The sequence below is a fragment of the Bos indicus x Bos taurus genome, chromosome 6 (genome assembly GCF_003369695.1).
Source record: "Bos indicus x Bos taurus breed Angus x Brahman F1 hybrid chromosome 6, Bos_hybrid_MaternalHap_v2.0, whole genome shotgun sequence".
NCBI lineage: Eukaryota > Metazoa > Chordata > Mammalia > Artiodactyla > Bovidae > Bos > Bos indicus x Bos taurus.
The window spans coordinates 112,741,400-112,758,568 of NC_040081.1; the positions used below are offsets into that span (position 1 = coordinate 112,741,400).

General features: G+C 44.7%; 1 protein-coding gene across 5 annotated transcripts in view; it reads left to right on the forward strand.

Annotated features, from left to right (window-relative positions):
- KIAA0232 (KIAA0232 ortholog) overlaps positions 1 to 17,169 on the forward strand; it is an 82,587-nt gene that overhangs the window by 19,325 nt on the left and 46,093 nt on the right. For 4 of the 5 annotated variants that reach the window (XM_027545095.1, XM_027545097.1, XM_027545099.1 and 1 more), the window contains exon 2: positions 12,100 to 12,598. In XM_027545095.1, coding sequence (XP_027400896.1) covers positions 12,368 to 12,598 — 231 coding nt within the window. In that variant the 5' untranslated portion in view covers positions 12,100 to 12,367. Of the gene's footprint in view, positions 1 to 12,097; positions 12,599 to 17,169 lie in introns of those variants that run through there. The other variant, XM_027545100.1, reaches the window with a different exon arrangement.

Here is a 17,169-nt window from a genome sequence, read left to right on the forward strand (position 1 = left end):
CTAAACCTTGGTTTAACCTTTGAAGCATGTGATCAGTGGGCGCAGAATGGAAGTGTGTACAGCAGCCCTGTTCTGAGTTCTCAAATCTATATCACTTTGCAAAATCAAATAGACAGTTTTATTTTGATTCTTTAAAATTTCTGACTAGTAAGATACGAGTCAGATAATCTGTATAAAATTTTTATACTGAATTAGGTATCTCTCGTTGACAGACCTAAAACATTACCAAATATTGTTTATTACCTAGGCTCATTTTAGAGAACTGTAATATGTATTAGTACTACTGTTCATGGGGTTCTCGCGGCAAGAATCCTGGAGTGATTTGCCGTTTCCTCCTCCGGTGGGCCACATTTTGTCAGAACTCTTCACTGTGACCTGTCCATCTTGGGTGGCCCTGTACGGCGTATTTCATAGCTTCGTTCAGTTAACACAAGCCCTTCTTCCATAACAAGTCTGTGATCCATGACAGGGGAGCCTGGCATCTGCATTCCACGGGGTCACACAGAGTTGGACGTGACTTAGTGACGGAACAACAACAATATGTATTGAGTAATACAGTGGCTTTTAATAGTAACTACCAAAAAATTGGCTCACTTGTCTTACTCTTAGTGAGTTGTAGGATTTCCGGCCATTTTTCTCCCACTCATTGAAACTCAAGATAGATGACTTTGTAGTTTTGAGATGAGTAGTTGAAAGCTGTAAAATTTCTGTACATAGACATTTTGACAAGCAGCAAGTATTTGAAAATTTACTGTAATACACAGTGATCTGCTCTTTTACTTGATAGAATGTTTCATCCTTGACAGAGTAGTTTTCATTATGTTGGAGCTTTTTGCATTTTTAAAAATTCCAAAAATCTGCCTTTTTTTTTGTTTGTTTTGTTTCCAAATAAACTTGCTTTTGAAACTTCACCGGGGTCCAGTGGTTAGGAATCTGCACCCCACTGCAGGGGCACAGTTGCCATCCCTGGTCAGGGAAGATCCCTGTGAAAACAAAACTAATAAAATCACTTTAGGTTTGTGAAAATATGCATTTCTTAGAGTAAGATCAATTTAACTTGCTCCTAACTGAAGTTTTTAGGTTCCTAAAATTTAGTTTGTCTCTTTTCCAACATTTTTTCTAAAAGCTGTCTAGAATTTCATAGTAGTGAACTTTGTTTGAATTTTTGGGTTATCTTTGATAGCTGCTTTGTAATCTTTGAGACTACTTCTTCACTTCATATATATTTCCACCTCCCTTCCCTGGTGGCTCAGACGGTAAAGCGTCTGCCCGAAATGTGGGAGACCCGGGTTCAATCCCTGCGGTGGGAAGATCTCCTGGAGAAGGAAATGGCACCCCACTCCAGTACTCTTGCCTGGAAAATCCCATGGACAGAGGATCCTGGTGGGCTACAGTCCATGGGGTTGCAAAGAGTTGGACATGACTGAGCAACTGCACTTTCCTTTTGACCCAGATGGCTTCATGTATGTTTTTTAATCCTAGGAACTGTATGACATGAAATTTGCCCCTTTTAGGGGAAAAGAGGGCATTTTTCTAAATCTCTATAAAGACTTTTTTAAAGGCATAAAAACTACCATTTTACAGCCCTGCTAAAGAATTCTGATGTCTAAGCTAAATACCTCATTAGTTACTGTACTGTGACAACCTGCAAATAAATTATAATCCTTGAAAAAGCAGTTCAACTTTTCAGACCGGAAGTATTAAGTGGTGAGTAGTGAATCAGCAAGTAACTGCCAGTCAGGTAAACACTTAGAAACAAAGCAGGGTTACTTGACGTAAGCAGTTCATCTCCTTCATATTTAGCCCAGGTAAAGCTATCGGAACATAAAGGCTGGTCTGGACTTTGGTTTCTATAAGCATTTGACAACAGCACGGTCAGTAGAGAAGAATCCCCCCAGGTTGGACTGTTCTTGCCTTTTATTCATTCCCATGTCACACTTGATCTGCGCCTCATTTGTTTGCTTTAATGGGAGTCTGTTCGGTGCTTCTGGTTCTTACGCAGAGCGGAGCGCTTTCAGCTGTACTTCACCTTCATGTAGTCGGTTCTTCCTCTTAAACACAGACACTAACCAGGGTCTGCTACGTGCAGCAGTCTATTCAGGCATTTGCTAGTTACTTTTGCTATCAGGTGGTAGTCTGATTTTACCCCACTCCAGTACTCTCGCCTGGAAAATCCCATGGACAGAGGAGCCTGGTGGGCTGCAGTTCATGGGGTCGCTAAGAGTCGGACACGACTGAGGAACTTCACTTTCACTTTTCACTTCCATGCATTGGAGAAGGCAATGGCAACCCACTCCAGTGTTCTTGCCTGGAGAATCCCAGGGACGGGGGAGCCTGGTGGGCTGCCGTCTACGGGGTCGCACAGGGTCGGACACGACTGAAGCAACTTAGCAGCAGCAGTAGTAGTCTTATTTATAAGAACTATCTTACATTCATGAAAAAATTCATTTTGTTTGTCCCTGAAGAATCTACACTGATCATTTCTGGTTACCTGGCTAGTAAAAGTGGAATTTCTTAATCTATTATGCAGTTCTTCCTGTTTGCACAGAAGGAACTCATGTCCTGCACTAGATTTGTTGATTGCGTTATTTTATAATGGAACCTTATTTCCTAGGTCTGGACACACTTCTAGATGGGAAAGAGACTGTAGATCTGATTGTCCATTTCTATGTAGTTTTCCAGTTACATGGCTGAATAGGTGTACATGACCAGCTTTTAGCCCCTTATCCTGTCCTCAGTGACAGAGCTGTGGGGTAGAATCCATAGATTCTCTGTGGGTTTTCCCTTCTAGCCATACATTGGCTCTGGAGCCAGGCTACCTACTAAAGAGAATAAGCTGTACCTTGTGTTCCAAATCTGTGCACTGAGATCTGAAAATAATTGGCAAGGATTAGATGTATATGCTTAACTCACGCATTATATGAGTGCCCTCTCTGGTTTCCTGGCAAAAGTTATTTAGGAATTTTGTGAAAGTGGTAGAATATGAAGAGTCAGTGTTTCAGACGTCTATCTCTTTATTCTCGTTTCTGTGTTCTTTTTTCTATTTTATACTCTTTACCCTTCCCCTTCAAAGGCTTTTCAATCCTTTGGACACCCAAATTGAAAAATTATGAAAAATTATGAAAAGATAGTCTCAGGTAATATAGGCCCCTTTGATGAATACTGAGCACTTTTTAACAATTTTTTGATGAAACTGGTAGTGAAAAGGACCAGTTAAAAATAGAGTGAAGGCATGAATTACCCCATACTAGGCCACAGGGAGGGCAGTGGGCTCGGTGGGGAGAAGTCTGCACCATGCCTGAGACGCGGTGAGCCCCTGGGAGGCGTGTGTGCTTGGGGCTTCCCAGGTGCCCCCGAACACCCCCTCCCATGCCAGTGTATGAATACTGTTTTCTCTCCCAGACTCTCTCCCTCAGAATTCATTCCCCCAGTTAGACCGGGGAGTATTTGGCCAGACAGTTTTGATCACCTGCCAAAGGGCTCAGCACTCTGCTGTATAGCACCTGGACCATGTCAGGCTAGGCCCTGAAGACCAACCTCATTTGGAGGGAACCCCCGCACAGGAGGCGCTTGCAGAAGCATGTGAATGGGGGGTCCCTGAAGGACGAGGCTGCTGAGGACAGTGAGAGGCCTCAGTGTCGCCAGAGAGCACAGATCGCCCTGTGCAGAGAAGGCTGCTTAGGGGCCCAGGGCGGGACTCCACCGCATTACCGCCTAGCTGCTTTTATCTCTGCAGCGTTCATGCCTGCCAGAAACCTTCCTGAGTGTTAAAATGAGTCTCTTGTATGGATTCTTTTTGCAATGTTTTAATTCATCCTTGGCTTTGAATATTCCATCTGAATATTTACCAGATGGCTGGGGTCAATGTTTGGAGAAGGCAATGGCACCCCACTCCAGTACTCTTGCCTGGAAAATCCCATGGATGGAGGAGCCTGGAAGGCTGCTGTCCATGGGGTCGCTGAGGGTTGGACACAACTGAGCGACTTCACTTTAACTTTTCACTTTCGTGCATTGGAGAAGCAAATGGCAACCCACTCCAGTGTTCTTGCCTGGAGAATCCCAGGGACAGGGGAGCCTGGTGGGCTGCCGTCTGTGGGGTCGCACAGAGTCAGACACAACTGAAGTGACTTAGCAGCAGCAGCAGCTGGGGTCAACGTTAGACTTACCATGTCAGACTGTAGAGTTGTTTCTTGTCTAGCCCCCTATTTGTTGCCCCTTGAAGTAACAGTGAGGACTGGGGCTGTTGACGCCTGTTGCTGCCCGCCCTTCTCCTCCCTGGCACCCCCACCCACCCACCCACACCCCTTGTGTAAATGAAGTGAGCCCCTGAAACTTGGGTTGGTTGATGAGGTGGGAGTGACTCGCTCCAGGAGAAGCTTTCAGAGCTCGGGTACACACTTGGGTTCAGATAGTCTGTTTTTTCTCTCACTTCTGGACTGGCGGGGTTCAGGGCTGGCGGCCAGGGTCGTCCTGTGTCCCAGAGTGGTTCTGCTCAGTGATCATGCCAGGCACCCATGCCCGTCCAGGACGGACACGTAGCATGAGCAGGATACTGGCATTGGTGTTCGTCTCCAGCCATTGGGAGTGGTTTCTGCAGCACACCCACTCCTGGACTAAATAACCTTCCTCCCAGATGTTGCCCTTGGCCCCCCTGTCTTGTGTATCGTCAGCTTTCTTTTGTCTTTTATTTTTGCTCTGTTCAGTTCAGTCGCTCAGTCTGTTTGCGACCCCAGGGACTGCATCCCGGAGCCTGCTGAAACGCATGTCCATCACGTCACTGATGCCATCCAACCATCTCATCCTCTGTCGTCCCCTTCTCCTCCTGCCTTCAATTGTTCCCAGCATCAGGGTCTTTCCCAGTGAGTAGGTTCTTCACATCAGGTGGCCAGAGTATTGGAGTTGCAGTTTCAGCATCAGTCCTTCCAATGAATATTCAGGACTGATTTCCTTTAGAATGGACTGGTTGGATCTCCTTGCAGTCCAAGGGACTCTCAAGAGTCTTCTTCAGCACCACAGTTCACTGCATCTCTTACCATTCTCTACAGTCTCGCTTTGTTGTTCCATAATCATAACTGTGTGCGTATGTTCTGCTGTAATGGAGTCTGACTTGTTGAGATGTTTGAGGCCTCTCAGACCTAAGGGTGACGCTTTGCCAGGTCCCTCACACAGCTCCTCTGGGACGCAGGTAGGCACCCCATCTTCTGGTACAAGGAGGAGTGTCAGTGCAGTTTGCAGGCACGTGAGGGGCGTGGGAACTCTAGAAAAAAGAGCTGACGGTTCTCATTTAGCCCAACACAGAGAGCATCAGAGCCAACCTTGTCAAGTAGAACTTCTGTGATGAGAGAAATGTCCTGTGTTCCGTATTCACAGGGTCACCGCTAGCCACATGTGGCTGTAAGAGCACTTGAAATGTGGCTGAAGAACTGATTTTTTTTATTTAAATAGCCAGTGTGACTAGGGGCCACTATTAGACAACGTAGTAAGGCTCTGGAGCAACACTGGGGTGACATAATGTTAGGTGAAAAATGCAGAATATGAAAGTACATATTCATATTTAATAAGTAGAAGTGATGAAAGCTTTTAAGTTCTGTGTGAAAATAGTCACACAAACACTGACAATCATACCAGTATACTAACAGTGAACTACACTAGAGTGGAGAAATTGTGTATGTCTGCCCTTCTGCTTCCATATTTTAAAAAAATCCTTTAAAAAACCTGTACAGTAAGAATTACAGTGTATTATAAACTTGCACATAAAGAAAAGGGCTCCGAGACCCTAAAAGAATGCTTCAGCAAGTGAATATTTGCTCGAGCAGAGCTTCGCAAGATTTACACCTGGCCCAAAGAAGCCACGTTTACAACTGGTCATGGTCCAGTGCTCTCTGCGATTGGCTGTGCTGTGACACAGCTAAGTTGAGAAGACAGCCCACAAGTAACATGTATGTTCCGTGTCAGAAAGAGTGTGCTTTTTGAAATAATTTTTATGAGTCTTCGAGCAAACCTAAAAATATGTATGTCACCAAAAAAGAAGTGAGGGGGAGCACCTTAGTATGTTTTAGTTTCTGCTGCGTGTCTTTTCCACTTGAGCACTAAGGAAGCTGAGCTGCAGAGAGTGTCTCCTGTAGATTTGAGAACACTGATGGGAGCTGCCGTTTGAATTCTTTTCATCACTGTTTGTGGTGCTGCAAAGAGTGTAAGAGGAGGGCACTGTGTTTCTTACAACATTGTTACACAGGGGAGGAAAATTTGAAAGGTCAGTGGACTTCTTCAGAACCCCCCATCAGCACCCCCAGCCCTGCAGGAAAAAAACCGAAACTGCTTCATCATTAAATTACTCATTTGAAGATTGTGGCATTACCATGTTTTGTCTGGCAGTTTGCTGAAAAAATTCTTACGTAATGACTTAGGTACTTAGACGTGTTTTCTTTTCTTCTAGATAGAGAAATCATTTGGGACTAATTGTATCACTCTGAAAACATGTGGACCAGATAATTAAAGAATTAAATGCTTTCATGTTTAGGATTCAGTTTGTGGTTCTGGTTCCCTGTCTGATCGTAATGTGTCACAGGCCCCAGGGCCCTGACTGCTGGAGACGGAGGGTGATGTGGGGTTTCTTGTGTGGGGGGCGGCGGCGACGTGGGAGTGAGCAAGGCTTGACGGACGCTACCCCCCCTGCCCCCCACTCCACCAGGCTCACAGTAATAACTTGGCCTGGAGGCTCTCTTCAACCCCCAAGTGTTCGCGGGGTGATGTTCATTCACTCCCCAGACTATTTTTAATTCTAGAGCCCTTGAAACACGTGGAAATGGTACAGTGGGCCGCACAAGGAAAGTGCTGTGTGCTGAGCGCCCGCGTCTGTATTACTGGGGACAGTGTGGCCTAACAGTGCATCTGTGCATGGTCCAGACCACGGGAACCGGGCCGAGGGGTCCTCGGTGCGCCTGCGGATGCGCGCGGTCCAGAACACGGGAAACGGATCCAAGGGGCCCATGGCGGTTCTGCGGACGCGCACAGCCCGGAGCACGGGAAACGCGGCCGAGGGGTCCATGGCGCTTCTGCGTCCATCCTCTGCACTCCACCACTTGAGCTCTTCACAGTCCCATTGGAACTTGTGCTAGAGACAAGACTGTTCCTCACAAAAGCAAAAACTCTGCTATGACTAGAAGTAGGTTATTGTAAACGAAGGTGATTTCATAGTTTTTTTTTTTAAGGATAGTGAGGTAATTGAGTATTTTTTGTACTAAAAGCTTAACGTATTTTACATAATTACTGTTCTTCAGATAATCTTATTAGTGAAGAATCCTGTAAGAGTAAGCAGACAGTTGACAAGGGGAGTTTACAATAATACCCCCTTCCACGGGTGTGACATTTGGTGAAATGCAGAGGCCACAGATACTTGGAGGCGTTTCTCGCTTGCTCATTTGCAGCAGCCTTGTGAGAAGTTGAGGGGTCGGGAGAGCAAGGATTTACTATTCTCTTTTCCAGATAAGTTACGGGCACCAAACCTAGGTCGGTGCGCTTTCCACTCGTCTGTCTTGCCTACATGAATTAAAAAAGGCGCATCCTCCCATGGGCATTTGATTAGCTATATATGTATTTTTTGGTTTCAAACCATTTAAAATTTAAAGTAAAGACAAATTCTAAAATGAGAGTATTATTGTCGGACCTTTAAAATGATCATTTATGCAGCTCACTCATTAGGATGGTTTGGGTTAATTTTGCATGGGAGAAGGATGCTCAAGATAATTTGAAGGCCCTTTTTTCTCAGTGTAAACCTTTGTAGAAGAAAAAGTTGGAAAAATGGGACAAAACAGCCTGTGAATATATATGGTTGTGCTTTTTCTCTTAGAGAACTTTAACTAAATGCAGTTTACCTTCATGCTAACTAAACTTCATGTTCTGAAATGAGTGTGAAGGCAAATAGACAGAGTTTGGCATTTTGGTGTTTGCCAGCTGTGTTCTTGAACTTGCCAGGTGAATAATAAGTGGGTTTTGCATATGCTTGTTGCTGCTGCTGCTAAGTCGCTTCAGTCATGTCCGACTCTGTGTGACCCCAGAGACAGCAGCCCACCAGGCTTCCCCATCCCTGGGATTCTCTAGGCAAGAACACTGGAGTGGGTTGCCATTTCCTTCTCCAATGCATGAAAGTGAAAAGTGAAAGTGAAGTCGCTCAGTCGTGTCCGACTCTTCGAAACCCCATGGACTGCAGCCTACCAGGCTCCTCCGCCCATGGGATTTTCCAGGCAAGAGTACTGGAGTGGGGTGCCACTGCCTTCTCCAATATGCTTGTTAGATCCCGGCATTGTTTTGGCCAAGTGGTTAAGCAGGTAACTCTCAGTTCAGAACTAGAATATAAAGGCTTCCATTGGGTCAAATGTTTGCTCCTTTGCCAAAGGCTTGCAGCTTAGGAGAAGGGAAGCTTAGTTAACAGCCCACTGTTTATCCCTGGGTCACCTGTTAACAGTTCAGGTTCATAGCGAGGAGCTTCAGGAACGTTTAGACCTGTCACTGTGGTACTGGAGTGCTGTCTCAGACCCTTGTTGTTAGGGTCCTCTCCCCGGCACTGCTCCGCTGACCACGTAGTCTGATGCCCCTCCTCCCTGACACACTGGCCTTTCTTCTCTTTCCTCCAGTCCTCTGAGTCTGTTCTGTGTGGACAGTAAAAGCAAACTATAACCCCTAATGACTGTAAGGATACGGGCAATTTAAAATTTATATGAAATTGACTATGAACACATTACGGCAAGACTCTCTTAGGGGTAATGATGCAAGGTTTTAGCTGGCTTTGATGAGATTATGGGCACTCGGTGTGTTTGGCTTTATTTTGTCTCTCACCTACTTCTTGGATCCTTTCCCTTGGCTAAATCTCTTAATGACAACAGAGAGAATCCCACAACCATTTTAAAATAAACATAGTACACTAAATAGTTTTTGTTTTGTTTTGTTTTAATCAGTCTTTACAGTGAACCGAGTCTGTTGTGTGAATTTTTAAAGTCTTTATGCATTTAAACAATGGAGAAAAGCCTTCCACTAAGTTGCTCTCAGTGAAACAGATTTGTAGAAGTTCTCTGGCCAAGACAATTAACATCCCCTTCATTAATGGTGTTTTTCTGATTCCACTGTACTCTGGATCTGACGTATATTGTTGGATTCAGGTTCCTAAACTTTTGTTTAGAATTTTTTGCATCTGTGTTCATGAGCCATCAGTTCAGTTCAGTCGCTCAGTCATGTCCGACTCTTTGCGACCCCATGAATCGCAGTACGCCAGGCCTCCCTGTCCATCACCAACTCCCGGAGTTCACTCAGACTCACGTCCATCGAGTCAGTGATGCCATCCAGCCACCTCATCCTCTGTCGTCCCCTTCTCCTCCTGCCCCCAACCCCTCCCAGCATCAGAGTCTTTTCCAATGAGTCGACTCTTCGAATGAGGTGGCCAAAGTACTGGAGTTTCAGCTTCAGCATCATTCCTTCCAATGAACACCCAGGACTGATCTCCTTTAGAATGGACTGGTTGGATCTCCTTGCAGTCCAAGGGACTCTCAAGAGTCTTCTCCAACACCACAGTTCAAAAGCATCAATTCTTCGGCACTCAGCTTTCTTCACAGTCCCAACTCTCACATCCATACATGACCACTGGAAAAACCATAGCCTTGACTAGACGAACCTTTGTTGGCAAAGTAATGTCTCTGCTTTTGAATATGCTATCTAGGTTGGTCATAACTTCCTTCCAAGGAGTAAGCGTCTTTTAATTACATGGCCACAGTCACCATCTGCAGTGATTTTGGATCCCAAAAAAATAAAGTCTGACACTGTTTCCGTTTCCCCATCTATTTCCCATGAAGTGATGGGACCAGATGCCATGATCTTCGTTTTCTGAATGTGGAGCTTTAAGCGAACTTTTTCACTCTCCACTTTCACTTTCATCAAGAAGCTTTTTAGTTCCTCTTCACTTTCTGCCATAAGGGTGGTGTCATCTGTATACCTGAGGTTATTGATATTTCTCCAGGCAATCTTGATTCCAGCTTGTGCTTCTTCCAGCCCAGCGTTTCTCATGATGTACTCTGCATAGAAGTTAAATAAACAATATACAGCCTTGACGTACTCCTTTTCCTATTTGGAACCAGTCTGTTGTTCCGTGTCCAGTTCTAACTGTTGCTTCCTGACCTGCATGCAGGTTTCTCAAGAGGCAGGTCAGGTGGTCTGGTATGCCGATAGTTGCATCCTATATTTTTAATCTCAGACATTGTAGTTTTCATCTTTAGATATTTGATTTTTATTATATTTTTTGAACTTATGGAATATAGTTATAATTGCTGTTTTAAAGTCTTTTTCTCCTCCTTCTAACTTTTGTGTCAATTCTGGATTGGTTTCAGTTCATTTTTCTCCTCATTTCCACTCCCTTTGTGTTCCATTTCTTTGCATGCCTCCTAATTTTTTAATTTTTTTGGCCACACTGTGCAGCTTGTTGGGTCTTAGTTCCCTGACCAAGGACTGAACCCAGACCCTCGGCAGTGAGAGTGCAGACCCTAAGCCCTGGACCGCCAGGGAATTCCCACATACCTGCTAATTTTGATTAGGTGCCAAATGTGGTAAATTTTATCTTCTTGGGCGGTGGATATTTTTGCATTCCTGTAAATTTCTTGAACTTTGTTTGGGGGCCTTAGTGAAAATAGTTGGAAGCAGTGTGGCCTGTGGGGCCTTGAATTTTAAGATGTACTAGGCAAGTCCAGAGCTGTGTTTACTGTAGGGCTAGTGACTCCCCATTACAGCGTCGAGACCCACTGAGCCCTCTGCCTGATGTGGCCGGAACTGTGAGGTTTTCCAGCCCCGACTGGCGGCAGCAAGCAGTGCCCCCGGCCGTGCTGAGCCCTGGGCCCGTCTCCGCCTGTGCTCTGTGATGACCCTCTCCTGTGTACTGGCCGGGTCCTCGCCTGCGTGCCCCGATCAACACTCTGTGGAAGGTGCAGGAGCAGCCCTTGCCAGTGTCTGCTGATTTCCTCTGGGCAGCTTTCCCCTCCTGGTACATTTTCCCTGTGATCTTCAGCTGCCTTACCTTCTCTCACCTCCTAGAGCCCCTGCTTCAGGTCCCCGCCTCGTCGTGGGGCGCCGTCATTGGATGAGCACTGCCTCGTCTACCTGCTTCAAGTGGTGTCCTGATTGAATGTATTGTTTAATTGGTGATCCGCCTGGCATCCTGAGATCCACACATGTTAAAAGAATTTCGGAAGATGTTTTAATTTTGAGAGTCAGCTGGAAAAGTTTAGCAAGTAAAAACAGAACATCTTTGCTTTGATTTATCTAGTTTTTATAATTCAGAAAAGACAGTATGGTAAGGAAGATTTTAGAAAGTAGCAGAAGCCATATGACTGTGTTTGCATAGTCAGTCGTGTCCAACTCTTTCTGACCCCATGGACTGAAGCCTGCTAGGCTCCTCTGTCCATGGAATTTTCCAGGGAAGAATACTGGAGTGGGTTATCATTTCCTACTCTAGAGGATCTTCCCGACCCAGAGATCAAACCTGCCTCTCTTGTGTCTCCTGTGTTGGCAGGTGGGTTCTTTACCACTGTGCCACCTGGGAAGCCCAGAATACATTAACCTAGTAATACATTAATCTAGTGATATCGTCCTGGGGTGGATTTAAACCTGTATGTAACATCTAATGTGTAGTTCGAGATGAAATGCAGGAAGCTGAGTCTTAAATTTTTGGTAAGGAGGGTCTGTCTTTCTGGTTTATGCTCTTACTAGAAATAACTATTGATACATTTTTTAAAAGTCATTTTTGGTAGCCCTCTGATTGTCTGCCAAAATTCCTATAAAAGCTGATCCAATGAGATTTACCTATTACTGTTAGTCTTCATTTTCTAGTGGCATAAATTAATCAGAACTCTAGCATAAAGAATATTATGACTTAATAAAGCCATTGTTAGATTAGTTTGACATGTTGAAAGGGTTAATTTAGTGAGAAAAGCTATTAAAAGAGTGGCCTGTATCACAAGTGATCAGAGAGTCAAACAGGAATCGTTTATTTGGATTTTTTTCAAAAGATCAATAATTTATATCTGTACATAATGCTACCTTTTTTCTCTCTTATTTTTGTAGGTTCTGCTGGAGACTTACATTTGGCCTCGATGTGAAATTAAAGTAGAACATCGTATCTAAATGTATGTTAATATCAGGATGTTGATTCATTGGTCATGCCTGCAGAGGGAAATTCAGTTGTAGATGGCTGACTGCCAGCAGAAATAAATGTTTACCCTAGATGTCCAGCATCTCTCCTTTTTACTGGAGTGAAAATCCCCTCCAGACACCAACAGAACGTCACTGCAGAAAATGCTTCGCATCTTAAGGATGTCAGCCACCTCAGTTCATGCGCCCTGTCTGTGCAGTTGCTGTGGACGATTTACCATCTGAAAGCTCCTCCAGCTCTTACCCAGGCCCCGTATCTGTCTCTGAAATGTCTCTGCTTCATGCTCTGGGTCCCGTGCAGACCTGGCTGGGACAAGAGCTAGAGAAATGTGGCATTGATGCCATGATTTATACTCGATACGTCCTCAGTCTTCTGCTGCACGACAGCTATGACTACGACCTGCAGGAACAGGTATTTACGTGCTGTGAATGTTTTGTGAAAGCTCATGATTGTGTCTGCATTTTCCTCCCGAGAGTGCTTTCGTACTCTGGAGCAGGTAGACGGCTGTGGTCCAGAAACTTTTAAGCTGATGAGCCAAGTCACCGAGCACACTGGTGCAGTCACTGTCTCTGAGACTTGATCGACGTTCTGGCAGACTCTGGATCTTCTCGTGGATGGTAGTAGTTAGGTGACCTGCTGCCTTGGAGTAGCACTGCTCCAGAATGTTGGTTTAGGAAAATGAGACATGATGATAACAAGTTTTAATCATTGTGTCTATTAATACTGCTTAACGTTTCAAACTTGAATATTTCATCTCCAACAGTGATGATAAGCTGCTTATTAATCCAAGTGTGTGTTTTGAATCAGGAGAGTTAAAATTTTGATAAAGCATATAACTTTAAATACTCAGTGGATATGAATTTGAGGAAACTCTGGGACATAGTGGTGGACAAAGAGCCTGACATGCTGCAGTCCATTGAGTCGCAAAGAGTTGGACACGATTTTGCGACTGAACGATAACCAAATGACCTTAAATGAGCCATTATACATATTACTTGACTTAGGTGCATAGGTGAATAAAGCGAACAAATCTGTGTTCTTGACAAAGATCTCAACTTTGGTCTCACTCACCAGGAGAAGCTGCTGAGTATGAGGCTTGCTGAAAGGGAAGCAGAGCTCTCAGCACCGAGCGGGTGGTTTCTGAGTGACTGCGGGGCACAGATTTCACCTAAAAGGGAGTGGTTGGGGACTTCCCTGGTGTTCCGGTGGTTAGGACTCTGCGCTTCCATTGCAGAGGCCGCAGGTTCAATCCCTGGTTGGGGAACTAAGATCCCACATGTGGCGAGGCGCAGACAAGCCAAAAAAAGAGTTGAGTGTTTTGTGGGCAGTTCTTAGTTGTTGTTTTAAACCATTGTTAGGAACACTGAAAGCAGGAACAGACGTTCATTGACACCAGAAACTGGCTTTGACGTTCCGAACCGCAGAGGAGTCTCATAAACACGGGGGCTTCACGGCAAGCCCCACCCATCACGCGCTGCTGGTGCAGCGTGCTCTTCACTGCTGGGGTTTGCTCGTTCTTTCCACATTTTCCTCGCTTCCAGATTGGCTACTGGCCTGTCTGGTGACAGTTGGGTCAAGTAAGGTTTTGAGGGAGTTGACGTGTAAAAACCTAATCATCAGAAAATGTGTTATTTTGGTGGTCAATAGTTTGTATGATTTTCTTGCCGAAGCTCTATTATTTTCCATCATCTTTCCAGTAAGTGTAAATATACTTTTTTAGGGGCAAGTAAAATGTTAAATCCACCAAATAGACTAGAGATCTGTTCAAGAAAATTAGAGATACCAAGGGAACATTTCATGCAGAGGTGAGCACAATAAAGGACAGAAACTGTATGATTCTAACAAAAGGAGAAGGTATTAAGATGTGGCAAGAATACACAGAAAAACTGTAGCAAAATGGTCTTAATGACCTGGATAACTGTGATGGTGTGATCACTCACCTAGAGCCAGACATCCTGAATGTGAAGTCAAGTGGGCCTTAGCATGACTATGAACAAAGCTAATAGAGGTGATGGAATTCCAGCTGAGCGATTTCAAATCCTAAAAGATGATGCTGTGAAAGTGCTGCACTCAATATGCCAGCAAATTTGGAAAACTCAGCAGTGGCCACAGGACTGGAAAAGATAAGTTTTCATCCCAGTCCCAAAAAGCACTGCACAGTTGTACATATTTCACATGCTAACAAGGTAATGCTCAAAATCCTTCAAGCTAGGCTTCAACAGTATGTGAACCAAGAACTTCCAGATGTACAAACTTGATTTAGAAAAGGCAGAGGAACCAGAGATCAAATTGCCAACATCTGTTGGATCATAGAAAAAAAACAGATAATTCCAGAGAAACATCTACTTCTGCTTCATTGACTTCACTAAAGCCTTTGACTGTATAGATCACAACAAACTGTGGAAAATTCTGAAAGACATGGGAATACCAGACCACCTTACTTGCCTCCTGAGAAACTTGTATGCAAGTCAAGAAGCAACAGTTAGAACTGGACATGGAACAACAGACTGGTTCATAATTGGGAAAGGAGTACATCAAGGCTATATATTGTCACCCTGATTATTTAACATCTATGCTGAGTACATCATGCGAAATGCCGGGCTGGATGAAGCACAAGCTGGAATCAAGATTGCAGGGAAAAACATCAATAACCTCAGATATGCAGATGACACCGCCTTATGGCAGAAAGTGAAGAAGAACTAAAGAGCCTCTTGATGAAGGTGAAAGAGGAGACTGAAAAAGCTGGCTTAAAGCTCAACATTCAGAAAACTAAGATCATAGCATCTGGTCCCATCACTTCATGACAAACAGATGGGGAAACAATGGAAACAGTGACAGACTTTATATTCTTGGGCTTCAGAATCACTGTGGATGGTGACTGCAGCCATGAAATTAAAAGATGCTTGCTCCTTGGAAGAAAAAGCTATAACAAACCTAGGCAGCATATTTAAAAGCAGAGACGTTGCTTTGCTGACAAAGGTCCGTCTAGTCAAAGCTATGGTTTTTTCAGTAGGCATGTATGGACGTGAGAGTTGGACCATAAAAAAGGCTGAGCACCAAAGAATTGATGCTTCCGAACAGTGGTGTTGGAGAAGACTCTTGAGAGTCCCTTGTATGGCAAGGAGATCCAACCAGTCAATCCTAAAGGAAATCAACCCTGAATATTCACTGGTAGGACTGATGTTGATGCCGAAGCTCCAATACTTTGGCCACTTGATGTGAAGAATCAACTTATTGGAAAAGACCCTGATGCTGGTAAAGATTGAAGGCAGGAGGAGAAGGGGTTGACAGAGAATGATATGGTTGGATGACATTATTGACTCATGAGTTTGGGCAAACTCCTGGAGACAGTGAAGGACAGGGAAGCCTGGCGTGTCACAAAGAGTCAGAACTGACTGAGCGACTGAACAACGAGCAACAACCAAAGTACAAGAATTAATATTTCCAGAAATGAGGAAGGTGTTTCTGTTAACTTAGAAATCATATACTTCAGTTGTAAATATATACTCATGAAACAAGTCAGAAGTATTTAAGTGTTAGATGCTGTAGGACATTGAAAGGGAAAAAACGCAGGACTGCTGCTGAGATTCCAGTTGAACACTTAGGTGATCAGAGTTGTCTGTGAACTCCTGAGTTCTTTCTTCACTGTAGGAAGCTGGGGACGGGTCCTGGCCGCCATCAGCACGCTCCGTGTTTGCTCCTCCCTGTTCTGGTTCATGTTTAGGACACAGGACAGATAAAGGTCAGTGGAAACAGAGCATGCCGAGAATCACAAGGAGAATCCACTGGGAACCAGAAGGATCCTGAAATCCTTTTCTGCTTGTCCCAGGCTAGCATGGTGCCAATAAGTCTCATGCTGATGGGGAAGGTCATATTGGAAATGTCCTTTCATAGGAGAGGACCCAAGGGTCAGCCAGCCCCTCGGTAACTTTTCCGATCCTCAAGGAGGAGGAGGATATGCTCAGAGTCAGGGCAGGGAGCCACGGAAGGCGCTGAGCTGACCTCCTGTGGCTCAGTCTCCGGCCAGCAGGTGTGCTCGGGAGCCCGCTGTAGGCGACGAGGCATGCCACCTCCCTGGTCCCTGGGTCACACCCACGGTGGCCTCACCCCCCCACCCCCGCCCTGTCCATTGGAGGTCAGGTGACTCCGCCTTGGGGGTGTTTGTTTTCTCACATCTTTTCTCATCCCTCAGTCCTTGAATTAGCCTGACCTTGAAGACGACTAGTTTTAAGGTCATGGCTGCAACTACTGACCTTATTTGTCATGATGAATTCATGGCTTTCTCAGTTTTGGTTAAAAGAAACAGAGCTCCTGAGGTCTAAGAAACAGGTCTGTGCTTGTCCCACCCTCCCTGGACCACCGGGGAGGAAGTGCAGCTGATCAGGCCCTCATCTAGGTCGAGGCTGACAGGCAGCCAGGGTTTTAAGTGTGACCCTCTGATCTGGGCGGGGCTGGGAGTACATTGTGGCATCAGCTGATGCCTGTGTAGTCCTGGGCAACAACCGCCTTCTAATGTGTAGATACTGTAGTTGGGTCACAGTAATTTTACTTCCACAAAGTTTTCTTCGTTTTTTTTTTCCTTTTTGGTTACGATTACCATATTCTGATAAACGTATGCTTAGCTAAACCAGGTATTCAGTATAAACTACTTTTAGCTGTAAATATAAACCACTTTTCTAATGCATCCTTTCGAGGCCCAGATCACCTTTCTGTGAATGCACTTCTGACAGCTCCTGACGAAAACAGTGTCTTCCAAACTTGACCAGGTTTCTGCTCTTCATTATGGTTATTTGAATGTCTCTCCCAGTAATTTATATGATGTTTAATGGCAGAAATCCTATAATCATCTTAAAAATTTTTTGAAATGATTTCAAACATCCGAAGAATTGGAAGAATAGAGCAAAGACTTTCAGTCAGCCCCTTATTGCTAACACGTTCCCACTTTTGCTTATTTCTCCCCTCTGCTTTTGATGCCCATCTCT